Consider the following 24,894-nt stretch of genomic DNA (forward strand, 5'->3'; position numbering starts at 1 on the left):
TGAGCTGCTCACAGTCAAGCTGGGGTCTTCTAGCACCATCCAGCAGTTTCTCAAGATGACAGTCTCAGGTCACAGTACAGGAGAACAATGGGCTACTTGTTAAAATACTAATTCATGGGCCCCACCCCAGAGCTACTGAAGCCAAAGCCTGAGGGTAAAGCCCAAGCTTCTTACCAAGCTCTTTGGGTGGTAAAAAGTGCCTGAAGAAAGGACTCTTTTCTGGATGCAGTGGCCCAAGGACAGGACATAGGCAGGCAGACACAGTGCCCTGTGTCTCAAGACACCTGTTTATTGGGGACACAACTCTGCGACAGGGATGACAGGAATCGTACCAAAAATAGCGACGTCTACAGGGCCCCTGAAGGGGCTAGAAGGGTGCAGTGCCCCCCACCCCCACCCATTGTACAAAAATAAACTCTCACGCCTATGGACCAGCAAAGACTGGCAGAGCTGCCCCTCAGCAGGAACACTCCTCTCTGCCAGCCCTGGGACCCCGTTCTTTGATCCTCACCCCTGCCACTGCTAAGGCACTGTGACTCTCCCGTGGGCTGGGTGGGTGTCGCCCGCCCACCCTCCTCACGCTCTCTGCCCCTCCACCTCTGGTCCGCCTGGGGCTGGGATATGGGTCCCACGCTGCCCCCTGCTGGCTGCTCTACCCAACTACCTCTACCGCTGCCCCGCTCCGGCGGGGTAAACTAAGCTAACGGCCCCCTAAGAGGGCTCCCTACCTTTCTTGGCCCCCTAGCCCAGCCTCTCCGGATCTCAACAGCCCGGGGCCCTCCTCCCCTTCCTGCGGAGGAGTGGGAGGGGTCTCTCCTGACGGTGCTCGGGCATAGGGCGGGGATGCATCGGCCTGGGGCGGCCTGCGGCCCCGAGCCCTGCGGCTGTGGTGCACTTGTAGGTGCAAGGCCATGAGCTCGGGGGCTCCCGTGGCGAAGGGACAGAAGAGGCATCGGTGGAGGGCACCCCCTGGCCCAGCCTCGCCTCCTGGCCCTGCCCGCAGGGACAGGTCCAGGGGCTCGGCCTCACCGCCTCGCCCGTTGCGCAGGGTCCTCCCGGGGCTGGCGGGCTTCCGACGGGACCCCGGCGCGCCGCCACTCGCGGGAGGCCGGGGGCTCGCTCTGCCCTCTACCCAGGTCGCAGGCTGCGGAGCCGCCTTGGCTCCGGACGACTGGGCCGAACCCCGCTGGGAAGGGGGCGGCGGCTCCGGGGGTGGCCCGGGGCCGGCTCCGCTCTTCTGCTCCCGGTGGTGGCGCTGCAGGTGATACTTGAGCGAGCCGGACTGGGTGCCCGCGTAGTCGCAGTGCGGACACTTGTAGGGGCGCTCGCCTGGAGAGGAGGGGTGCGATAATGCCAGAGTCACGATCACTGCCCGCCCCTGCCCGCATTTCACTCCATGTACAAGCTTTGGGCAAGGAAAAAAAAAACCACTGCCGCACCCACCCTTCTGATTTTAATTAAGAGGTGTTTCTCGGAGCTCTCACCCGCACCCTGCTTCCTGACCTCAAACCTCCCCCCCCCCCTATCCCGTAGGTTGCCCCCCTCACCTGTGTGCACGCGCAGGTGCACTTTGAGGTGGTGCGCTGAGCGGAAGGATTTTCCACAAAAGGGGCAATCCTTGCCGGTGGCCCCCCGGCCCCCTTCAGGCCGGGCCCCTCCAACTAACAGACCATTCTCTTCTGCAATACACGCATTAAAAGAAGTCAGAAGGACCCGTTGCCCTAACTCTATTAGGTCCATGTGCCCCCATACCACCCACAGGACTGCTTCCCCTCCCAGCCCAGGAGGAAACAAAACGTTTGCGGGAACCTGAGAGGTTCGACTTGCTCTGAGTTGGACTGTGCCCTCAAAGGGTAGTAAAGCCTCTAAGGGAGGAAAACCGAGAAATAAGAGGCAGGTCCTTTTTAAAAGGAGCGGGCAGGAGGGCAGTGGTGGCGTCAGAGTGGGCCACAATGTGGAACACCTTAGAGGAGATCCTTACGTACCCTGCGTGGCGGTGGACCTCGCCTGGGCCCCCGCGGCAGGCGCAGAGTGCCCTGGGGCCTCGCCTGGGCGCGGGGGCAGGGAAGCCAGAGGGCCCACCGCCCTGCTCCGGGCCCAGGTCTCTTCCTCTGCCTCCACCACCTCCTCTTCCTCATCTGGCTCCTCGGCGCGGTGCCGGCGAGCCCGGGCTGGGAGAGCAGTGGGCAGTGGGCGGAAGCTTCCAAAGCTGCGGCCAGCCCCAGGCTCAGCGCCCTCACCATTGGGCCGCGCCTCGCCAGCTCGCAGGCTCAGGTAGCCCAGGAGGCTCGGAGGCTCACGGCGCTCAGCGGGGGTGGGCGCTGGGGCCAAGAGGAGCGCAGGGCCCAGAGGCTCATAGGCAAGTAGGCCCAGGTCAGGAGGCTGGGGGGCCCGGGCAGGCCCGGAACCAGGCCCCGGAGCACGCAGTGGGCCCAGCTTGCTGGCGTGCACTTTCATGTGGTTCTTTAGGAACCAGGGCTCCTTGAAGCAGCGGCCACAAACAGGACATGCATGATCGAAGGAGGCCTTGTGCTTGCGCATGTGACCCTTGAGAAACCAGGACTGCGTAAAGCTCTGGCCACACACTTGACAGCGGAACTCCGGAGGCGCTGGGGGCTCCTCGGGAGCAGCAGGAGCGGGGGCGGGGGTTGCCTCACTTTCAGGCTCTGGCTCTGGCTCGGGGACCGATCTAGGTTCAGGCTGGGGTGGAGGTTGAGGCTGGGGCGCAGCCGAGGTGGCCGCCAGGGGGCGCTCGGGAGCTCCGTGGGCCGTCAGGCTGTGGTGCAGCAGCTCCTCCTCCTGGCTGGAGCCGAAACTGCACAGGCCGCACTTCCAGGGCCTGTGCAGAATGTGCAGGTGGCGTTCGCGCTCCGCCGCGGTGCGAAATTTGCCTTTGCAGAAGGGGCAACGGAAGGCGGACGACGAAGAAGCCTGGGGCCGCGGCAGGCCCTCGGTGGCAGGGGTGGCCTGCAGGCCCCCTGAGCTTCGAGGTCTCCCCAGCCGGGCCTCCCGCAGTAGAGCTCGCTCCTCCAACTCCAGCAACAGGCGCGCTGCGGGGCTTCGCGGGCGCTCGGGCTGATGCGTGCGCAGGTGTGAGCGCAGCAGCGCCCGCTGCGCAGCACGGTGGCCACAGTGCGGGCACTGGAAGGCCTGGGCGCCTGGGTGCGCCCGCAGGTGTAAAGCCAGGATAGAGTTGAAGCGGAAGCGCTTCCCGCATACAGGGCAGGGGAAGCGCCGTTCGCCTGCGCGACTCTCAGACCAGCCCACTGCTCCCATCCCTGGAGACCCGGCGCTCACGCCTGGCCCGTTGGAGTAGCGCTGCAGATCCAGTTCGCCGTCGAAAGCCGGGGGCGACGGCGCTAGGTGGCCGACCGGGGCGCGGGGACGTGAGCCCTGTGGAGAAAGATGTGAACAGAGCGAAGGGTGGAGAAGGGAGAGCTGTGGGGGAGACATGGACACGGAGAGCCAGAGGAACCCAAGAGAGGGTGGGTCGGGGCCTGAACCAAGAACACCGGGGGCCCCTCCCACTCACCTCGAGGAAGTTGGGGGATGAATGGGAACTGAGCTTTGGGGACCACGGAAATAATAATGGGAGGCCAGAGAGACAGAAAGAGAGGTAGGGAGGGGAGGAAGTATAGTTGCAGGTACTTGTAGGTTCAGGCCAGAGCCTCACTCACCTCCATGGACTCCCTTCACATTCTTTGGTTCTGAGGAGTGTACGGAAGAGGAGGGGGAAAAGCTGCTAGTGAAGGCAACAGGTGCTGAAGAGCTAAAGCAAGAGAGACAGATTTGGAGCAAAGGATGAGCCTTGATTTTCAGCAGTGGAAAAAGTCACCCCTAACCCGAGTCTCTTCCGGAGAGCCCCAAACTCTTAGCACCCTGGAATCTATCCCTTCTCCTCCCTTACATCCTGAGACAGGAGGAGGCTACTGTCTTCAAAACTTGTACTACTTTATTTGTCCACAAGGCTCCCTGATAACCCAGATTTCTTCCCCCCAAATTTTTCATTTTAAATGCCTTATCCAGAACAACTATCACCACCAACACCACCACGCCCCCCAACCACGTCTCCGCCACCCTGGTGGTGGAAGAGACCATCACAGTATACTCTTCTCTCATTTAGATTGGGCTGTGCAATGGGAAAGGCAAACGGGGTCGGCTTGCCATGCTCCTCAGCTATCCAAGTGGGACCAGTTGCTCTCAGACCCCTAACTGACCAGCCAGCCAAACATTCTTCCAGGCTCCATAGTTCTTCCTTCTGCCTTTACCCTGTCTTTCTGTCTTTCCCCCTCATTCTTCCTCCCTCCGCCTGGATTCCTGATCCATTCATTTCCATTCATTACAGAGACTCATTCATGCATGGGAGAGAAACACCTCCCAGCAGCAGAGTCTGGAGACAGACAGAGGGGGAGGGGCATGAAGGGGGAGAGAGCCAGAGGGAAAGGGAATGAAGAGAGAGTTGGGGGAGGAGTGGAAGTTAAGGGGCGCTGCTGGCCTTGGGAAGGGGTTAAAAACTGCAAATACCAGATAGAATTCATCCCCTCGTTTCAAACCTTGGAGCCTGCAGTTTGATGGGGCATCTCAGCCCCTTTGTCCAGGGCTGTTCCGAGGCAGGCTTTCCTCCTCTCTGCAGGGGAGAGGCTCCCTCACACAAGAGGAGGATTACACTGGCTCTGAGCTCAAGAGGCTGGAGTGAGGGACGGGGGGCGGGGCTGGGCCATCTGCACAGATAGGGGCTCAGCACATGCTCTGAGCTGAAAAGGGTTAAAATTCTCCAGGCTAAAATTCCCTGAGCCTGGGATGTGCAAAGCTCCAGTTCTGAGGAAGGAGAAGAGCATTGAGAGGAAGAGGACTTGGGGGTGGGGGTGGGGGGCGAGGATCTCCTGATTCTAAGCTGCAGAGGAGGTTAGCAGGACTTAGAAGCAACCCCAGAATTAAGATTCATGGAAATAGACCTAGGAGAATGACCAGAAGTCATCTAGTCTATCTTTCTTGCTTCCATATACAACTGTACGTGGTCAAAGCTAGACAAATGTGGACCTTACCTGATTTTTTTTTTTTTTTTTTTTGGCCTGAGACAGAAAGAATGTTTGAGGTATAAAGAACCTCCTTACAATAGGTATTGTGAAACTGAAATAGGTTTCTGAGAAAGAAAAGGATTCAGCATTATTTTGCTTAAGGAATTTTAACAGAAGAGAACTGAGCTAGGGTCAGCCCTGCAAAGAAAAAAGGCTCTGGAGACCCAAGGGTGCTTTAATTTTTGACGTTTAGTAGATGGGACAAGACTCTATGAAGGGTCAGGTACCTGTTACATGTGGAATCTGGGTGATGGGAATTTTATTAACAGGAAATTAATTAACAAAATGTCTTTGTCCAAGGTCACTAAACAACCTCCACCACAACTTTTAAATATCTTTATTTCTGCAGCTCCAATTAAGGCATCCACTCTCATCTTCTGGATCCTCCAAATAAGCCCCTTTCCTGAGACCAAGAGCCTTGTTGAGTTCACTAAGTAATATAATGAAAGATGAATTAGTGTAGGACTGAAGAATACAAGACTATTGTGGGCCCAGTCAGATCATTAATAGCCCTGCAACCTTCAGTAAATCACTTAACTTCCCAGTTTACTCATCTGTAAAATAAGGGGATTAGACTAATTTATACTGATGGTCCCCTCCAGTTCAAAAGTTTTGTGGTTCTGAGTCATAGGACTCTTCTGGACCCCAGAGAGATGTTGAAACAAATGGTCATTCCTTCAGTACCATGGAGAGTGCAGTGGGCTACCAGAGGAGCCTCTTTGGCCACCTCCATACCATAGAGCAATGAAGTGCTAGAGGGGCCACATTTGCCATTTTAGCACCTCACATAAGGCAATGAGAAAAGCCAGAGGATTTTTAAAAATTCTTATCTGGAAACCATGGGGCGGGGGGGGAACCAGTGGTACCAGAGGGATTATTTTGGCCTTTTGGATGTCACTGAAAATAGACAGATGTAACAGAAAATAGATGTAACTAGAAGAATTTTAATTAGCTATAAGGAGTGTTCTGACAGTTACAGTTTGTACATCCTGGAATGAGTTACTGAGGCATCATATTTGGGTCCATCACATTCTGTTGCTCTCCTGGGGATTCCCGGAACATCCTGGTGTACAGCCAATCTGGTATATTCAGAGGAAGCAGATGGTGGGGGAGGAGGGGGAGGAGGCTGGGAATACTGCATGGTCATAGCTGACTAACCTATGGGCACATACTCTGATTCTGAGAAGATTCTAGGGCCCTTAAAAGTGCCTATAGGATAGTAAACAAAATACCTCCTGGGAGGCTGATCTCATTCCAAGGCAAGTAGAGTAGGAATTGGGCAAAGCTTCCTCCCCAAAACAAAACAAAAACACTTTCCACATAGCAGTTTTCCAGGACGGAAATGCAGTGATATACAAGAAGGCTTAAAGTGAAGCTGAATTCCCAGCAGGGAAAGTTTCCCCAGAGGGTAGCCTCAAATCAACAAAACCCACTGAGAGACCCTCCTAGGCTCAGTCAAGATCTCCAGAATCATCTCCTCACCAAAGAGGTCCCAAGAACCTGATCCCACAAGTTTTTCTCAGTAGGAGAAAGCACTGACAGAGCCCCAGAGCCCCAGATTTTATGAAATGACCTGGAACCCAGATCATGCATCCATTGCCCGTGGGCAATAATCAGAGTTTTCTATAGTCAGGCCCTAAACACCAACCACGAGACTTAGCCAGGCAGTAGCACTGACCTACTTCCCACCCTCAGTGGGAACCAAGGGTTATTTTGCCCTTATTTGGGTTCTACAAGGATGTAGGGCCAGGGATAGGGATCCAAAATCTTTCCAAAGCAATAGGCCAATTCCTTTTATGTGCTAGGAGACCTGGTGGGAAAGGGGGTGTGGACCATCAAGGGTTGGTGAGAAGACTCTTAGAAACAACAGGGACAAGTACATAGATGCATCTGCTGTCTGGAGGACCATCAAGATTCTCTCTCAAACTTTGTGTTTCAAAAACTTTTAGGGTCAAAGTGTAATGGGCAATGGTCAGGACTTGAAGTATAGGGCCTGAAGGACAGTGACTAGGTCTCTGTCTCTGGTTGTCTCTAATACTTGATGTTTTCCCCCTCTGAGAATTTTTACGCCTTCCAAGTCCTCTAACATTATGATTAATGCTGTACTAGATGGAGTTGAAAGGGAACTCCTTAGGTGGTCTAGAGTCAAGACCACCTTTAACACATGGACACGCCACTAGTTCACTTTTATGGCCTCCTTTCCATGGTCCTCTGAACTGCACTGCTCAGGTGGCTCCCCCAAAACTGACCTAATAGCACAGCCTGCCCACCTTTTAGATTGAGTTCTTGGTAAAGCCTCCTTCCTTCCATCCTCACTACCCTGAGTGGGGGTTATAGTACGCAAATGGACAGCAAGAGGTGAGAAGGAAGTACACCTGCTCACCTACAGCCACCCCACCCATGGTGAATCTTATCCCAGAGGCATGTCCCAAGTTGACCCCTCTTCTGAAAGTTCCGAAGAACCTGGATCTGGGGGAGCGGCATGCAGCCAGCCCTAAGCCCCCTTAGCTGGAGCTGACCCTAGAAAGGTCAGAGTCTCAGCATCCATATGAACCTCAGTTCTCAGATTAGGGGGTGGGGAGTGGGTAGGAAAGCCTCTGGGAAAATCTCCCTCCCAGAAGTAGGTTGGCAAGTAGGGCAAGACCTTTGATCTTGCACAAGAGGTTCTTCTAGCAGCACCCCTGGCCCCTCCCGGCGAAGATAAACCAGAAGGATGATGGGGGACAGGGTTGGGAGACTGGGAGGCCAAGGCTCAGCTACCCGGGCCCGGAGAACAAAAGCTGAGTTGCAGCCGCCTCCGCCGCTGCCGCCGGCCGAGCTCTTTGTGACACTTTGTTTGGGACGCAGAGAGGGAAGCACCCCCCCATCCTCTCCCCTCCCCCATCCCCCGCTCCCGGAGAGTTTGGGTCCCTTCCCCCTCCTCCTCCATCAGCCCTACCTGGGCCGGGGGGCACTCATCCACTCTGGTTCCCAGTTCGGCCGCCCGGCACCCCCAGGCCCCTCGCGCCCTGCCTTCGGGCCCCTACAAAGACGACCGCCCCCCCCACCCCCGCTGGCCTTTCCCCTTTGGTGTCCGCTTTCCCGACTCCCCCACCTGCCCCCTCTCCTTCGAGGCCCCCCTAGCTCTCAGGCTTCCGTGGCCGCCGCCCCCACCCCGCCCCCCCAGGAGCTCTGGGCGAAGTTTGCTTGGGGCCGAGCCGGCGCCCCTCCCCCGCCCCCGCCCCCGCCCCCTGCACCTGCTCCGAGCCGGGCGCGCGTAGCGGGGGCCCCCCCCTTCGGGAGGGGGGGCGGGGGCCGGGGGCGGGGGCCGGGTAGCGGAGGGGGGGCCGGGAGTGGGGGGAGCGGCTACTCACGAGCCCCGGGCGGGCGGCGGCGGAGCGGGCGGCGGCGGCGGCGGCGGGCGGCGGGCCGGCGGCGCGGGCGTCAGCGTTACGTGGGGCCGGGGGAGATGCGCCGGGCCCCGGCCCCCCCGCCCCCGGCCCGGCCCCCGCCCCCTCCCCGGTCCCCCGCCCCCGGCCCCGGCCCGCATTGTGTGCGGCGGGAGGCGGCCCGGCCATTAGCATGCGGGGGGCGGCGCGGCGGGGCTGGGAGCCGCACGGGAGCGGGAGCGGGAGCGGGGCTCTGGCTCCGGGGACAGGGAGCAGGGGACCCCGGGAGCCGCGACAGGCAGCCGCCAGGGGCGGGGTGCGGGCCGTTTGGAGACTGGGGGCGCTGTCGGAGGAGGGGGGGGAACGGGGGTGGGGCGCACGGATGATTCCAACAGGAGACTGGAAGAGATTTTGAAAGGTCATCTCGTCCTTCCCCCAGCCTCCAAGCAGGACTGCCCCTCCCACCCTAAACCCGGACATACCAGGGAAGGAGCTGGCTCTGCCGCTCTTTCTGCCCCAACATGCACAGACTCGGGAAGTTCTTCCTGGGGTTTTATCTCAAAGCCTCTCCCTTACAATTTCTGTCTCTCTTTTGGGGGAGGAGGAGGGGCGATTATAGAGATAGTTAATGTCGGCCGTGTAAGAAACATTAAAGTTACTCTTCGGTCCTTTCTGTTCTTGATAAACAATTCTTGCTCCTTCCTCTCGAATTCTATTTTTCCATTCCTTAAGTTACTTTAATGGCTCTTCAATATAACAAATATTTACTGAGTGCTTACTGAGTACCAAGCACTACGCTCAGGGCCGTGGGGGATGGACACAGCAGGGGAATGTGGTACTCTCCCTCGAGGAGATTGTAATCTAGACAGGGACTACAAATTTATAAATTGGACACTTAGATTTGATCAATATTTCACTGAATGCCTGATCACATATTTAATAGTATACAATCCTTCCAATAACACTTCTATAATTAGTCTGCATTTACAGGTAAGGAAAATAAGGCTAGTAGTCTCTTTTCACTGGCCTACCAGTTAAGGGAAACTCAGTGCGAGCCTAACATCTCACATTCTGTCAGGCCATCGCCACAAAATAAAATTAATATACGTAAGGATAAAGGAGAGAGTAGACACAACAGTTCTCAGGATCCCTTTAAATGTGATTCTCACTGCCCAGGAAAGAAGAGGGGGCACAGTGCTCCAGTGAGTTGGCACAGCACTGAGCAGGGCAGAAGTGACTCACATAGAAGGCCACTTGCCCCCCCAGGACCCTGCGTCCTAGTTCTGACTCCTGGGGTCTTCTGGCTCAGTCTTCTGTCATCAATTAATAATAGCGACTCACATTTATTGAGTGTGTATGTGCCAGGGGCTGAACTGAATTGGTTCATATGCATTTTCTCTTTTAATACTTAAGGCAACCCCTTGAGATTGGTATTAATTTGCCTTTAATGATAAGAAAATAGAGATTAAGTAACTTGCCCAAGGTCACCTGGATTGCTCTGGGATTTGAACATAGATCTGGTTACCTCCAGAAGTCAGGCTTGCACCAAGGTGGGCTCTTCCTACTTTTGATCTACAGAATATATATTTGGGCCCAGGTGATGCTGCTTCTTTATTGCTGTTCAGTAGCTAAGTCGTGTGCGACTCTTTGCAACCCAAGTGCTGTAATATATGGGCATCAGGTATATCAGTATAAATTAATCAGCATCATTAATGGTTATTATGTACCCACCCTGAGTCAACAACCCTTCCCAGTCATATTACTGTCCCCCTTTTAATCACTCAGTTTCAACAAACTGAGGTTCAAATTGGTAGAATAATGTATCCAAGGCCACACAGCTGGAAAAGTGTCAGAGCTTCCCTGGCTTCAAGGCAACTTCTGTCCCTCAAAAATATTAATTGTTGCAATAGTGTCCTTTCCAAGACTGACCATTTAAGGACCATCTTCTAACATGTCTAACTACAGGTTATCACTGAGTCAAAAACAATCCCTACTATAAATAGAGCTCTCCATCCACTTAGTCAGTGCCCAATCCAGAGTAAATCCTTCAAGAAAGGAATGAGAGAGGAGAAATTGTCCAGAAAGTGAGAGATAAGAAGCCAGGTCTTGGCTGATCTTGGGACAAATCTTCAAGTGGTAATGATGGGACTAATCCAGAGAGTGAGGTGGGATTTCCCTACGGAATGGTAAGTAAGTTAAGGAGGAAGTCCCCTAAAAAAAGGAAAAAAGTTAGGTGGAAATGGGACATTGGAGCCCAGGGTGATAGTATCCATGTGGATAAGGTGAGTGATCAGAAGAGGCACCAAGGATGGGCAGAGACGGGGTCAACAGGAAATGGGAACAGAATGAGATAGGGCAAGGTGTCTTGTAGAGTGAACTGAGGCTGGTGTCTACCCACCGCCACTCCCTGGATCCATAAGCCCTCATAGGGACCTTTGCCCCACCACACCTCAGCCCTGATAGCCTGTCTCTGCCAGGACAAGTTTGTCATCTGCTCTGAGCTACCAGGGGCCCTGCCAGGAGCTCCAGGCCCGATTGGGACCCATCCCTTTGGAACAGCTGCTTCAAGACTAGGTAGGTGTAAGGACCCTAAACCTCAACTTCCTGGATATTGAAAGTGGGCAGAGGGGCAGCTGAAAGAGATGTTGCTGTATGTCCTGTCTTCTGATGGGTGTCATAATGCATTTTTCCCAGGCTAGAAATCACGGAGCTCTAGTGGTCAAGGGAGCCATGGAGGACAGAGCTGGTCAGCAAGAGAGACCTAGCCTTCGTTTGGAAAAGCTACAGCACTGGGCCAGGCACAGGCAGAGTGGGCGCCTCCTGGTGCTGGCGGTGAGGCCAAGCTGCCCCACCCTGACCTTCAGCATGTTAACTTGTACCCCCAATTCAGTTCTACACATGTTTTGTAAGCACCTATCACGTGCCTGAAACTGTGCTAGGCTCTGAGTGGGAGGAGGGTGGAGGAAATATAGAATAAACAAGGCAAGACCCTTAATCTCCAAGTAGATTCTCCATATGGGGAAAACACACAGGTAAGTAACTGAACTACAACATGAGGCAGAAAAAAATTAAATGATATCTCCTTCTCCTTATGACCCTTGGTTGACTACTCTCTGGCACTATGATTCCTCCCAATCGCTGATCTCTGGAAGAGGCAAGGATTGGGAGGAAGGGAGTTCCTGACATTTCCCTTCAACTACACTGCATCTGGCCTCCAGGTGAGCCAGCTATGGCTGGCAGTGGCTGTGGTGCCCTTTGCTGTCTCAGTAGCCTGCCTGAACTCTGCTTGTCACATGACCACAGCACTGCCACTTGGGCCTGGCATACTGGTAAGAACTACCACGTGGGAGGGTAGAAGGAAGGGCCCCTCCCTAACAAGCCAAACCTCACCACTTGCCTTTCTCATCATTCAGGGTCTCCTCACTGGGATTGTTACTCTTGAGCTGCGCAGAGCACCCCGTCTTTGGAAGGTGAGAGGGGAAAAGAATGTAGTACTATTATCCCACCCCCTGAAACACATACACACATGGACATCTCAGTCTAGGAAGTGAATTTCTCACTGTTGACTAATTGTGTCAGCTCTCTGCCCATGACTGGCCTAAAACCCTGAGGGGGTAAAATAAGAAAGTTTAAAGGGCTGATGGTCTTGTTTGGAGGCGGAGGAATAGGAGCTGAGTTTTGTTTTCAGCTAGGCTACAGGTGGGGCTTGAGGTTCCAATGAGTCCCCTAGGCTGGCAGGACTCAACTGGCTCACTGGCAGGTGCGCGCCATGATGATATTCAACACCTTTAATCTGATCTCGGGCTTCATCGCATTGGTGGTCGAGGTGATGAAGACAGCCTTGATGTCTGCCCCAACTGTCCCCTCTGAGGTACAAGTAAATAAAGGAGAATGTGGGAGGATGTGGAGGCAAGAGGAGGGGAAAGGACAAGGGCAGATAGGTGCAGGGTCCCCTGCAGCATACCCTCAGCCCCATCTACCTACAGCTAGCCGGCTTGCTGGTGCTGGAGCTCAGCGCTGAGGCCTTCACCCTAGGGGGAGTGCTGGTCTCAGCATATTCCCTGTTCCTGCTGAGCCAGAGGAAGCCAAGATGCTGCAGAAGCCAGAGTCTGCGCTACCAGGAGCTACAGGAGGTATTGAGGGTGGGGAGGAAGCAGAGAGCTAGAAACTTTTTTCACTGGCTATTCTGGTTAGTGGTACTTAAGGGAAAACAATGGGGCAGGGCAGGAGAGGTTGTTAAACTGAAACTTACTCGTTTTCTGGCTTTGGACATGTCTCTCCTAGTGATGGCTAGGAGACTCAGACGGTAAAGCAGTGCAGGAGACCCCGGTTTGATCCCTGGGTTGGGAAGAGCCCCTGGAGAAGGAAATGGCAACCTATTCCAGTACTCTTGCCTGGAAAATTCCATGGACTGAGGAGCCTGGTAGGCTACAGTCCATGGGGTCTGCAAAGAGTCGGACACAACTGCGACTTCACTTTCCCTTTCTCCTAGTGATGGGCAACAGGAACCTGAGTATCTAAATGGTCGGGGCTAGAAATGTGGGAGAGCATTAGGAATGTGACTAAATATTGGAAGGACTGTGCGAACATGAGGGAAAAAATGGGAGAGGAGGAAACTGCGTCTCTCTGGGATTCCTCCTTTCTCACCCTTGATGTTTGCTCACCTCACAACTGTCTGGTTTTCAGGGCCTCTCAGAGTTGGAGGAAGTTCCTGAGTTGGAGACTGGTCCCACAGTGGCTAGCACAGCAAAGAGAACAAATGAGTGAGCTGGCAAGTGGAAGCAGACATGTGCTGCTCTCCTACCCGACGGGAACATTCTCCAGACTCTCCTGCACAGCATCCCCCTGAACTCAAACTAGATGGAGTCCCCTGAGACATACATGAAGTCTGGTGGAGTGCCTTCAATTCTCCCTCTGACTAGGCCCCTTGCTTTACCCTTCCTGCTGGGGAAAGCAATACCTAGAGTGAATCTGCCATCACCTCACAGCCCTGAGAATCTGACTGCCTCCAAGATAAGATATCCTTAAATTAACTTTCAGCTAGATCCATTTCCTCCCTTCCATTCTTACCCACTGCCTCCCCAGCTTCACATCTGCCTCATCTCACTGTTTCCAAGATTTCCACCTTTCACAATCCCATTCACTCCAAACCCGGGTTCCCGTACACGCCCACTCTCTGAAATCAATTCACCACTGGTGCTTCCGTTCTCGCACTTCGATCTGGTGCCTTTCTGCTCGAGCGGAAACTACAAATCCCAGGATGCCTCGCCGCCCTGTGGCCTGCTGGGAAATAAAGAGCCTTCCCTTCTGTGGTGGGGGCGCTGTGCATCTGCTGAGTGACGCGAGGCGCTGGAAATCTGGGCCTAGAAGAGCGTTTCCTCGGACGCGACCACTGGCCCCGCGTGCAGGGAGGAGCTGGGCGGGCAGTTCTACGCGGGGGCGCCACCACCCCAACCTCGGTAACTGAGAACTGACTGGGGTTCTATATTCCTACATCTGGTAGCTTCGGAGACCGGCTGGGGTTGAGGGCTGCCCCTCGGCAGAGCTGGGGTTTCCCAGATGCTGTTGCCGTGCCCCCTCCCACAGTGCCCAGGTCCAAAGTCCTGAGACTTGGAGCGCGCGCGAGAAAGGGGTTGGAGATGATGAGTCAGAAGCCCAGGGCGCTTCTCATCCCCCTCCCCCGGGGCCTAGGCGCCTGAGGAGGACGGACTGGCTGGGCAGACGGTGTGCACAGGGCAGGAAGAGGGAGGGACACGGCGACCCAACCTAAGATTTTCCCGCCTCTTGTGAGCTAGCCGGTGTAACCATCCCGCGTTGCAGCCACCCTTTCTCTCCAAGGCGGGAGCGGGACTGCGCAGGCTCAGCCTCTCGGCAGTGCTGCCGACCTTTGATCCCAGCTGCGGCGCGCTTGCAGAAGCTCTGGTTGTGCTCAACCCCCACCGTTTATGACCTTTGCAAGTGTGCAAAAGTGGCAAGTTCAGGTGGGCTTGAGAAAAGCCCAGGAAAACGAGGGCACCCAGTAGCACCAAGGCGACAGCTTGCTAGCCGCTAGAGAAACTAGAACTGACCAGAGCTGCAATACTAAGAAAACTCACCCCAAATTCACATAGTGCCGGGATGGGTGTGCGCCTCACACTCATTTTTGTTCCCACTTGAGAAGGCTGCTTCTCCAGGCTTAACCAAGCCCAGGCACCAGTGAGGAAAGAGCGCAGCCTGGCTGCATTGCCCTTACATTGCAGTGGCGCCAGCTGTTTGTGACACCTTGGGAGTGGTAATAGTTGCCCTATGACAAGATTGTGTGAGTATTAGTGGGTGGGGACAGTTCTGGGATTAGGCTCTGGAATGAGAAAACAAAATCTCCCCCGCCCCGTCTAAATACCTGAATAATGAAGAGCTCATCTGTGAAGCACTCAATAATTTTCCTCAAAATCAGAAGGTGGTGGTAGCTGAAGAAGCTAGGAATAAAAGTCAACAATTCATTCTTAACTGTCTTCCACATAGGAGCAACAAGTTTTAGTCATATGATCAGATATCTAAGAATTGCATTTTAGTTCTTGGAAAAGTTCAGTTACCATGCAGATGAACCTTGTATCAGGTTAGGCTAGGTTATGCTGTGGTAACAATGCCAAAATCTCAATGGCCTAAAACCACAAAGGTTTACTCTCTGGCAGGGTGCTCTGCTCCTTGTAAATTATTCAGGTACCCAAGTCCATGGACCACCACCATTTGGAGATCCTACCACGTCAGTTCAATTCAGTTCAGTCGCTCAATCGTGTCGGACTCTTTGCGACCCTATGAATCACAGCCCGCCAGGCCTCCCTGTCCATCACCAACTCCCGGAGTTTACCCAAACTCATGTCCATCGAGTCAGTGATGCCATCCAGCCATCTCATCCTCTGTCGTCCCCTTCTCTTCCTGCCCCCAATCGCTCCCAGCATCAGGGTCTTTTCCAATGAGTCAACTCTTCTCATGAGGCCTAAGTACTGGAGTTTCAGCTTTAGTATCAGTCCTTCCAATGAACACCCAGGACTGATCTCTTTTAGGATGGACTGGTTGGATCTCCTTGCAGTCCAAGGGACTCTCAAGAGTCTCCAACACCGCAGTTCAGAAGCATCAATTCTTCGGTCTGCAGCTTTCTTCACAGTTCAACTCTCACATTAATACATGACCACTGGAAAAAACCATAGCCTTGACTAGATGGACCTTTGATGGCAAAGTAATGTCTCTGCTTTTGAATATACTGTCTAAGTTGGTCATAACTTTCCTTCCAAAGAGTAAGCGTCTTTTAGTTTCATGGCTGCAGTCACCATCTGCAGTGATTTTGGAGCCCAAAAAAATAAAGTCTGACACTGTTTCTACTGTTTCCCCATCTATTTCCCATGAAGTGATGGGACCGGATGCCATGATCTTCGTTTTCTGAATGTTGAGCTTTCAGCCAACTTTTTCACTCTCCTCTTTTACTTTCATCAAGAGGCTTTTTAGTTCCTCTTAACTTCTTGCCATAAGGGTGGTGTCATCTGCATATCTGAGGTTATTGATATTTCTCCCAGCAATCTTGATTCCAGCTTGTGCTTCTTCCAGCCCAGCATTTCTCATGATGTACTCTGCATAGAAGTTAAATAAGCAGGGTGACAATATACAGCCTTGACGTACTCCTTTTCCTATTTGGAACCAGTCTGTTGTTCTATGACCAGTTCTAACTGTTGCTTCCTGACCTGCACACAGGTTTCTCAAGAGGCAGGTCAGGTGGTCTGGTATTCCCATCTCTTTCAGAATTTTCCACAGTTTATTGTGATCCACACAGTCAAAGGCTTTGGCATAGTCAATAAAGCAGAAATAGATGTTTCTCTGGAACTCTCTTGCTTTTTCGATGATCCAGCGGATGTTGGCAATTTGATCTCTGGTTCCTGTGCCTTTTCTAAAACCAGCTTGAACATCTGGAAGTTCATGGTTCACGTGTTGCTGAAGCCTGGCTTGGAGAATTTTGAGCATTACTTTACTAGCGTGTAAGATGAGTGCAGTTGTGCAGTAGTTTGAGCATTCTTTGGCATTGCCTTTCTTTGGGATTGGAATGAAAACTGACCTTTTCTAGTCCTGTGGCCACTGCTGAGTTTTCCAAATTTGCTGGCATATTGAGTGCAGCACTATCACAGCATCATCCTTCAGGATTTGAAATAGCTCCACTGGAATTCCATCACCTCCACTAGCTTTGTTCATAGTGATGCTTTCTAAGGCCCACTTGACTTCACATTCCAGGATGTCTGGCTCTAGGTGAGTGATCACACCATCATGATTACCTGGGTCATGAAGATCTTTTTGTACAGTTCTTCTGTGTATTCTTGCCACCTCTTCTTAATATCTTCTGCTTCTGTTAGGTCCATACCATTTCTGTCCTTTATCGAGCCCATCTTTGCATGAAATGTTCCCTTGGTAGCTCTAATTTTCTTGAAGAGATCTCTAGTCTTTCCCATTCTGTTGTTTCCCTCTATTTCTTTGCATTGATCACTGAGGAAGGCTTTCTTATCTCTCCCTGCTATTCTTTGGAACTCTGCATTCAGATGCTTATATCTTTCCTTTTCTCCTTTGCTTTTCCCTTCTCTTCTTTTCACAGCTATTTGTAAGGTCTCCTCAGACAGCCATTTTGCTTTTTTGCATTTCTTTTCCATGGGGATGGTCTTGATCCCTGTCTCCTGTACATTGTCACGAACCTCTGTCCATAGTTCATCAGGCACTCTATCAGATCTAGTCCCTTAAATCTATTTCTCACTTCCACTGTATAATAATAAAGGATTTGATTTAGGTCATACCTGAATGGTCTAGTGGTTTTCCCCACTTTCTTCAATTTAAGTCTGAATTTGGCAATAAGGAATTCATGATCTGAGCCACAGTCAGCTCCTGGTCTTGTTTTTGCTGACTGAATAGAGCTTCTCCATCTTTGATTTATTGATTATATATAATCAATAAATCAATCTGATTTCCGTGTTGACCATCTGGTGATGTCCATGTGTAGAGTCTTCTCTTGTGTTGTTGGAAGAGGGTGTTTGTTATGACCAGTGCATTCTCTTGGCAAAACTCTCTTAGCCTTTGCCCTGCTTCATTCTGTATTCCAAAGCCAAATTTGCCTGTTACTCCAGGTTTTGCATTCCAGTTCCCTATAGTGAAAAGGACATCTTTTTTGGGTGTTAGTTCTAAAAGGTCTTGTAGGTCTTCATAGAACCGTTCAACTTCAGCTTCTTCTGTGTTACTGGTTGAGGCATAGGGTTGGATTACCGTGATATTGAATGGTTTGCCTTGGAAATGAACAGAGATCATTCTGTCATTTTTGAGATTGCATCCAAGTACTGCATTTAAGACTCTTTTGTTGACCATGATGGCTACTCCATTTCTTCTATGGGATTCCTGCCCACAGTAGTAGATATAATAGTCATCTGAGTTAAATTCACCCATTCCAGTCCATTTTAGTTCACTGATTCCTAGAATGTCGACGTTCACTCTTGCCATCTCCTGTTTGACCACTTCCAATTTGCCTTGATTCATGGACCTAACATTCCAGGTTCCTATGCAATATTGCTCTATACAGCATCAGACCTTGCTTCTATCACCAGTCACATCCACAACTGGGTATTGTTTTTGCTTTGGCTCCATCCCTTCATTCTTTCTGGAGTTATTTCTCCACTGATCTCCAGTAGCATATTGGGCACTTACCGACTTGGGGAGTTCCTCTTTCAGTATCCTATCATTTTGCCTTTTCATACTGTTCATGGGGTTCTCAAGGCAAGAATACTGAAGTGGTTTGCCATTCCCTTCTCCAGTGGACCAGATTCTTTCAGACTCTCCACCATGACCCATCCATCTTGGGTGGCCCCACAGGGCATGGCTTAGTTTCACTGAATTAGACAAGGCTGTGGTCTGTGTGATCAGATTGACTAGTTTTCTGTGATTATGGTTTCAGTGTGTCTGCCCTCTGATGCCCTCTCGCAACACCTACCATCTTACTTAGGTTTCTCTTACCTTGGACGTTGGGTATCGCTTCACAGCTGCTCCAGCAAAGGGCAGCTACTGCTCCTTACCTTGGACGAGGTCGCCCCTCCTGACCTTGAACATGGAGTAGCTTCTCTCAGCCTTCCTGCACCTGTGCAGCTGCTGCTCCTTGGACGTGTGGTTGCTCCTCTCAGCCGCCACCCCTGACCTCGGACGTGGGGTAGCTCCTCTCGGCCACTCCTGTGCCATCACAGCCTGGCGCTCTCTACCATGTCACCATGAGACTAATACCCCCTCCCCCGATCTCCAGCCCCTTCCCAAGTTGTGAAGTAAACATGAAGAATTGTTCAGGTTCTTAAATGCTTCTGCCTCAAAGGGATACATATTGCTTTCACACACACTTCATTGAGGAAAACAAGTCATACAGCCACACCCAACTTCAGGATGGTTAGAAGGGCAATATTCATATGCCTGAAAGTGGAGTAGACATAGTTCACTGAAAGAAGAGGAGGTAATCATTTGCAAGGATTCTTGAACAACTAAACAGTGGGAATTCATCCATTCCAACAGTTATACCTGTATCTACTTCTCTGGTTTTGATACATGAACCACTAAAATGAAGTTCTTTTTTTTTCTTTGTCCATGTCACATTCCTCGCAGGATCTTAGTTCCCTGACCAGGGATGGAACCCATGCCCCCTACAGTTGGAGACATGAAGGGGACACACCAGGCCTCCCTGTCCATCACCAACTCCCAGAGTTCACTCAGACTCATGTCCATCGAATCAGTGATGCCATCCAGCCATCTCATCCTCTGTTGTCCCCTTCTCCTCTTGCCCCAATCCCTCCAGCATCAGAGTCTTTTCCAATGAGTCAACTCTTTGCATGAGGTGGCCAAAGTACTGGAGTTTCAGCTTTAGCATCATTCCTTCCAAAGAAATCCCAGGGCTGATCTCCTTTAGAATGGACTGGTTGGTTCTCCTTGCAGTCCAAGGGACTCTCAAGCGTCTTCTCCAACACCACAGTTCAAAAGCATCAATTCTTCGGCGCTCAGCCTTCTTCACAGTCTAACTCTCACATCCATACATGACCACTGGAAAAACCATAGCCTTGACTAGACGAACCTATCTGAGGTTATTAATATTTCTTCTGGCAATGCTGAAGTTCTTAATAGAAACTTAATAGTTCCCCCCTGCCAAGAATAATAAGATTGGGAGTCAGAAAATCTAGACTCTGGTTTTGATGTGGAAGTTTGGGCAAATCAGACCTGAAATGCATTTTGCTTAAATGGAGATTATAATATTTACTCTCGCTACCTTACTGGAGGAGTAATGCTCAAGATTCTCCAAGCCAGGCTTCAGCAACACGTGAACCATGAACTTCCAGATGTTCAAGCTGGTTTTAGAAAAGGCACAGGAACCAGAGATCAAATTGCCAACATCTGCTGGATCATCGAAAAAGCAAGAGAGTTCCAGAGAAACATCTATTTCTGCTTTATTGACTATGCCAAAGCCTTTGACTGTGTGGATCACAATAAACTGTGGAAAATTCTGAAAGAGATGGGAATACCAGACCACCTGACCTGCCTCTTGAGAAACCTGTGTGCAGGTCAGGAAGCAACAGTTAGAACTGGTCATGGAACAACAGACTGGTTCCAAATAGGAAAAGGAGTACGTCAAGGCTGTATATTGTCACCCTGCTTATTTAACTTCTATGCAGAGTACATCATGAGAAATGCTGGGCTGGAAGAAGCACAAGCTGGAATCAAGATTGCTGGGAGAAATATCAATAACCTCAGATATGCAGATGACACCACCCTTATGGCAAGAAGTTAAGAGGAACTAAAAAGTCTCTTGATGAAAGTAAAAGAGGAGAGTGAAAAAGTTGGCTGAAAGCTCAACATTCAGAAAATGAAGATCATGGCATCTGGTCCCATCACTTCATGGGAAATAGATGGGGAAAACAGTAGAAACAGTGTCAGACTTTATCTTTTTGGGCTCCAAAATCACTGCAGATGGTGACTGCAGCCATGAAGTTAAAAGGTGCTTACTCCTTGGAAGGAAAGTTATGACCAACCTAGATAGCATATTCAAAAGCAGAGACATTACTTTGCTAACAAAGGTCCATCTAGTCAAGGCTTTGGTTTTTCCAGTAGTCATGTATGGATGTGAGAGTTGGACTGTGAAGAAAGCTGAGTGCCAAAGAATTGATGCTTTTGAACTGTGGTGTTGGAGAAGACTCTTGAGAGTCCCTTGGACTGCAAGGACATCCAACCAGTCCATTCTGAAGGAGACCAGTCCTGGGATTTCTTTGGAAAGAATGATGCTAAAGCTGAAACTCCAGTACTTTGGCCACCTTATGCGAAGAGTTGACTCATTGGAAAAGACTCTGGTGCTGGGAGGGATTAGGGGCAGGAGGAGAAGGGGACGACAGAGGATGAGATGGATGGATGGCATCACGGAGTCAATGGACGTGAGTCTGAGTGAACGGGAGTTGGTGATGGACAGGGAGGCCTGGTGTGCTGCAATTCATGGGGTCTCAAAGAGTCGGACACGACTGAGCAACTGAACTGAACTGACTGAAGACTCAAATAAATCACACATGAGAAAAAAAAAACAAAAACTTTAAAACTATAAAGCACTTCAGAGATTGAAAATAAATTGCCTTTAGAGATGAGAAATGGTGTAAATGAGTAAAGCAGATTAGGCATGAGTTAATAGGGAGTGATGGGAACTATGGCAAACTAGAGAGCCCACATTCTGTTTAAAGACTAACCCTACTCAGCTCTACCCAATATTGGCATGTGGGACTGTGGGCTTAGTATCACCATTGTTCCAATTTTTCTATAATAGTCAGAAATTCTGACTTTTAAAATGTAAAATCTTCTGATTTTAAAATGTTAACAACTGATTTTCTTAAAACTGAGTACCAGATTTGGTCCATAGTCCTTCAGTTATTATCTCTCCTTTATATACACATATGGTAGAAATTTAGAGTTTAGATGTACAATATGGTTCTTGTAGGCCATCAAAGCCTTTTATAAAATTCAAGAGTCCTGTAGAGATTTAACATTAGGTTCTCAAAACCATTTTTTAAGAATCATATCCCTCTCATATTGGTTTTCAGGGAGGGGTATTTTGCCCCACAGGGATTACTTGGCAATTTTTGGTAGTGACAGCTTCCGGTGGGGGTGGGGTGGGGAAGAGTATATAACCAAAAGAGTATTAAGAGGATAAATTGGAAGATCAGAGATTTAGTCCCAGTGCTACTGTTGCCCCTTTCCTGTGCATTGTCCTCTGCAAGCTGCAAGTAAAGACTATGAGACTTGTCCTGTGGTCCTCATTATCCCCCCACCCTTCTCGGCATACTGCCTACTGCCAGAGTTCCTAGCTGCTCCATGAAAGCATTCTGCTTTGCTCAGTGCTTCCCAGCAACCATTGTATCTGTCCCTTCATCAGTTTGGCAGCCGCTATAGAAGTCACTCATGTTTTACTTGAATTGCTGCCCATTGGAACTTCACAAAAAGAAGTGACTGGGACAAGGTTCCTGCTGACGTCAGTTTTAAAGGCCTTGACCCCATCCCCTGCTTTAAGCATTTAAGAAATATGTAGCTTCATACGCGGCTGAATTCTGAGGTGGTTGGGAAATTCTCCGTGTTGATGAATTTTACCCTGATTTTTTTGAAATTCAGTCATTTATTCTGACCTCAAATACATGATTGTAGACAACAGACATTTCCCAAATGAAGTATCAGCTTTTGCAGATGGTTCAGGTTTTGTGTCCTGGGCTTTGTCCTCTGCTGCCATCTTGTGGCCTCTTTGCTGCCAGGGTCGAGGTCTCACAAAGGGCCTTGCCTCCAGGTAATGGCGTGTGTCAGTGGCTTATGGCTTAGTTGGAGAAGGACTCTCTGCTCACTGTGGGGTATGCGCCAAATCCCTCCCCTGCTATGAGTCCACCTGGGCCATGACGCACGCCAAGCGCATAGCAAGTAGGCTGGAGGCACAGGGCCCTTCTGGGTCATTCCCAGCCCTTGGGCCTCCATGTGTTATGCAATCCTGGACTCAAGCCAGAAAATCAGTAAACTCAACTACCCAGGAGTAATCGGAGCTGACCTCGCTTGCTTGGCCCAGTGAATGCCCTGCAGCCTCTCTCTACTCACCGTCAGGGCTGAGTTATTCTTTATCTTGGTGAGAAGAGATGATTACCTCATCAGGATTTTGTTTTACTGTCTCGGCCCATTTTGGTTTGCTCTGTGTACACACCGTTGCTTCTTGGCTTGTCCAGCCAGTGCTGCTACAAGTTCGATGTTTAATTGCTGGATTGAGCAGGACAGTGGCAGTGTGTGTCACTGTTAAGCAGCGTTTCCTATAAGGATGACAGGATCTGAGCACTGTAGTGATCAGAGGTCCATGCCCAGGGCACAAGGAATCAGGGAGACTGCCCTTGTAGCTGGGCTGTTGGTGACTGAGCAGCAAGTGACTCGTTCTGGAGGAAAGGCAGGAAAACTAGTTGGTGCTATTTTTCTTTCATTATAATAATGTATTTAAAACCTTCCAAGAGTTAAAGTATTAATAAATGTATAGAACTGTCCCCTAGCTGTTTGCCCTTCCTGTATATTTTACACATGTTTGGCTTTTTATAGAGAGCCCAGACTCTACCAGGCCCTCCTTATCCCTAACTGCAGAATTGGAGGAGGAGACAATGGAGGAGGGGGAGGAAAAACAGTTGCCTGTAGTTCGTTTTAATATGCTTTCCCATGTGTAAAAATTTAGGGGAGTCTGGTGCTCTGTGATGACCTGGAGGAATAGGATGGGGGAAGGTGAGGAAGGCTGGGGAGGGAAGGGCTATATCTATAATTGCAGCTGATTTGCATTGCTGTATGGCAGAAACTAACACAACACTGTAAAAAAATTTTTTTAATTAAATTTAAAAATAGAAAAAAAAGACAAAAATTCAGGGAAACGGCCTCCTTGTATAATTTCCTAGGCTATTAAACTGGTATGTGTTGCTTTATAACTCAGATGCTGTTTACTTAATAGGAGTTGTCTTCTGTTCCTTTTGTTTTTCCTTCTTTGCTTATATTTTTTCAGCTTTATTTTAATTATATTTTGTGGTTCATGTTATTCCTTTTTATTTTTATAAATTTTTTTAAAAACTTATTTATTTTTGGCTGCTCTGGGTCTTCATTGGTGCACATGGACTTTCTCTAGTGTGGCTAGCAGAGGCTACTCTTTAGTTATGTTGTGCAGGCTTCTCATTGCCATGGCTTCTCTTGTTGCAGAGCATGGGCTCTAAGGTATGCAGGCTTCAGTCATTGTGGTGCATGGGCTTAGTTGCCCCGTGGGATGTGGGATCTTCTCGGACCAGAGATTGAACAGTGTCCCCAGGATTGGCAGGGAGATTCTTAAGCACTGGACCATCTGGTAAGTCCTATATGTTATTCTTGATTCTACTTATGATCTGAATATCTGGTTTATTTTTCTTATCAGAAACTTTTCCTGTGTTCAATCCAGAGTGAGTGAGTTGTTTTTGTTGACTCTTATCTATTTTTCCCTGCCTTTTAAAGTTTCTTGTTTATAAAGTATTTTTCTACAAGTCCAAGCTCCTCAGATAGAGGAGCTTTGCTTCTTTATAATTCTATGTTCACTTTATGTATGAGGAAACTACTCTGTATCCACTCTTGTGCTTTAGATAAAATGAGAGGACTCAACGTCATGGCATAAGAGGAACAGGACTGATATCTTTGTAAATCTCACAGATAATTATGAGGAAGAGAAACTATTGTTAGTGAGCCCAAGATGTGAAGCTGGGTCCAATGGTGTCATATTATAGAGAGGCTGGTTTTCAACCAAAAAAGAGAAATGGAACACCTTTCTAAAAATGAGCTGCTTTGAAGTTAATCTCTCAACCTCTGGGTAATGTTTAAGGTGTTTTGTGCAATGCACTTCTGTACAGTTAAGTTGTTGAAGTGAGTTTTCAAGTATCAACCAAACGGTTGGAATGTTGTTGTTCAGTTTCTGAGTTATGTCCAACTCTTTGAGACCCCATGGACTGTAACACACGAGGCTTCTCTGTCCTTCACCATCTCCGGGAGCTTGCTCAAACTAATGTCCATTAAGTCAGTGATGCCATCCAACCTTCTCATCCTCTGTCATCCCCTTCTCCTCCTGCCTTCAATCTTTCCCAGCATCAGGGTCTTTTCTAATGAGTCTGCTCTTTGCATCAGATAGCCAAAGTACTGGAGCTTCAGCTTCAGCATGAATCCTTCCAATGAATATTCAAGACTGATTTCCTTTAGAATTGACTGGTTGGATTTCCTTGCTGTCCAAGGGACTGTCAACAGGCTTCTCCAACACCACAACATCGGACTTTATTTTCACCATCAGACACATCCACAACTGGGCATTGTTTCTGCTTTGGCTCAGTCTCTTCATTCCTTCTGGAGCTATTTCTCTGCTCTTCTCCAGT

The 24,894-nt window shown here is 50.2% G+C and overlaps 2 protein-coding genes across 7 annotated transcripts; one reads left to right on the forward strand and one right to left on the reverse strand.

The window, feature by feature from the left end:
• Positions 1-266: 266 nt before the first annotated feature.
• ZNF219 (zinc finger protein 219) lies at positions 267-14,560 on the reverse strand. 6 transcript variants are annotated; one of them, XM_025296025.3, is made up of 6 exons: positions 13,111-13,700; positions 12,699-12,802; positions 3,678-3,769; positions 1,986-3,393; positions 1,548-1,679; positions 267-1,329 (listed from the first exon to the last, which is right to left on the reverse strand). In XM_025296025.3, the coding sequence occupies exons 3-6, from the start codon at positions 3,681-3,683 to the stop codon at positions 725-727; spliced, it is 2,151 nt and encodes a 716-aa protein (XP_025151810.2). In that variant the 5' UTR covers positions 3,684-3,769; positions 12,699-12,802; positions 13,111-13,700; the 3' UTR covers positions 267-724. The 6 variants fall into 6 exon arrangements, with proteins under 6 accessions (XP_025151810.2, XP_006062147.2, XP_006062145.2 ...); XM_006062085.4 differs by lacking the exons at positions 12,699-12,802; positions 13,111-13,700 and adding an exon at positions 14,542-14,560; XM_006062083.4 differs by lacking the exons at positions 12,699-12,802; positions 13,111-13,700 and adding an exon at positions 8,929-9,032.
• Positions 9,667-13,269, forward strand: TMEM253 (transmembrane protein 253). Its single transcript, XM_006062080.4, has 7 exons — positions 9,667-11,020; positions 11,141-11,278; positions 11,665-11,775; positions 11,860-11,916; positions 12,207-12,317; positions 12,433-12,579; positions 13,133-13,269. The coding sequence occupies exons 2-7, from the start codon at positions 11,177-11,179 to the stop codon at positions 13,211-13,213; spliced, it is 609 nt and encodes a 202-aa protein (XP_006062142.3). The 5' UTR covers positions 9,667-11,020; positions 11,141-11,176; the 3' UTR covers positions 13,214-13,269.
• Positions 14,561-24,894: the final 10,334 nt, after the last annotated feature.

This window comes from Bubalus bubalis, chromosome 11, assembly GCF_019923935.1.
Source record: "Bubalus bubalis isolate 160015118507 breed Murrah chromosome 11, NDDB_SH_1, whole genome shotgun sequence".
Classification (NCBI taxonomy): domain Eukaryota; kingdom Metazoa; phylum Chordata; class Mammalia; order Artiodactyla; family Bovidae; genus Bubalus; species Bubalus bubalis.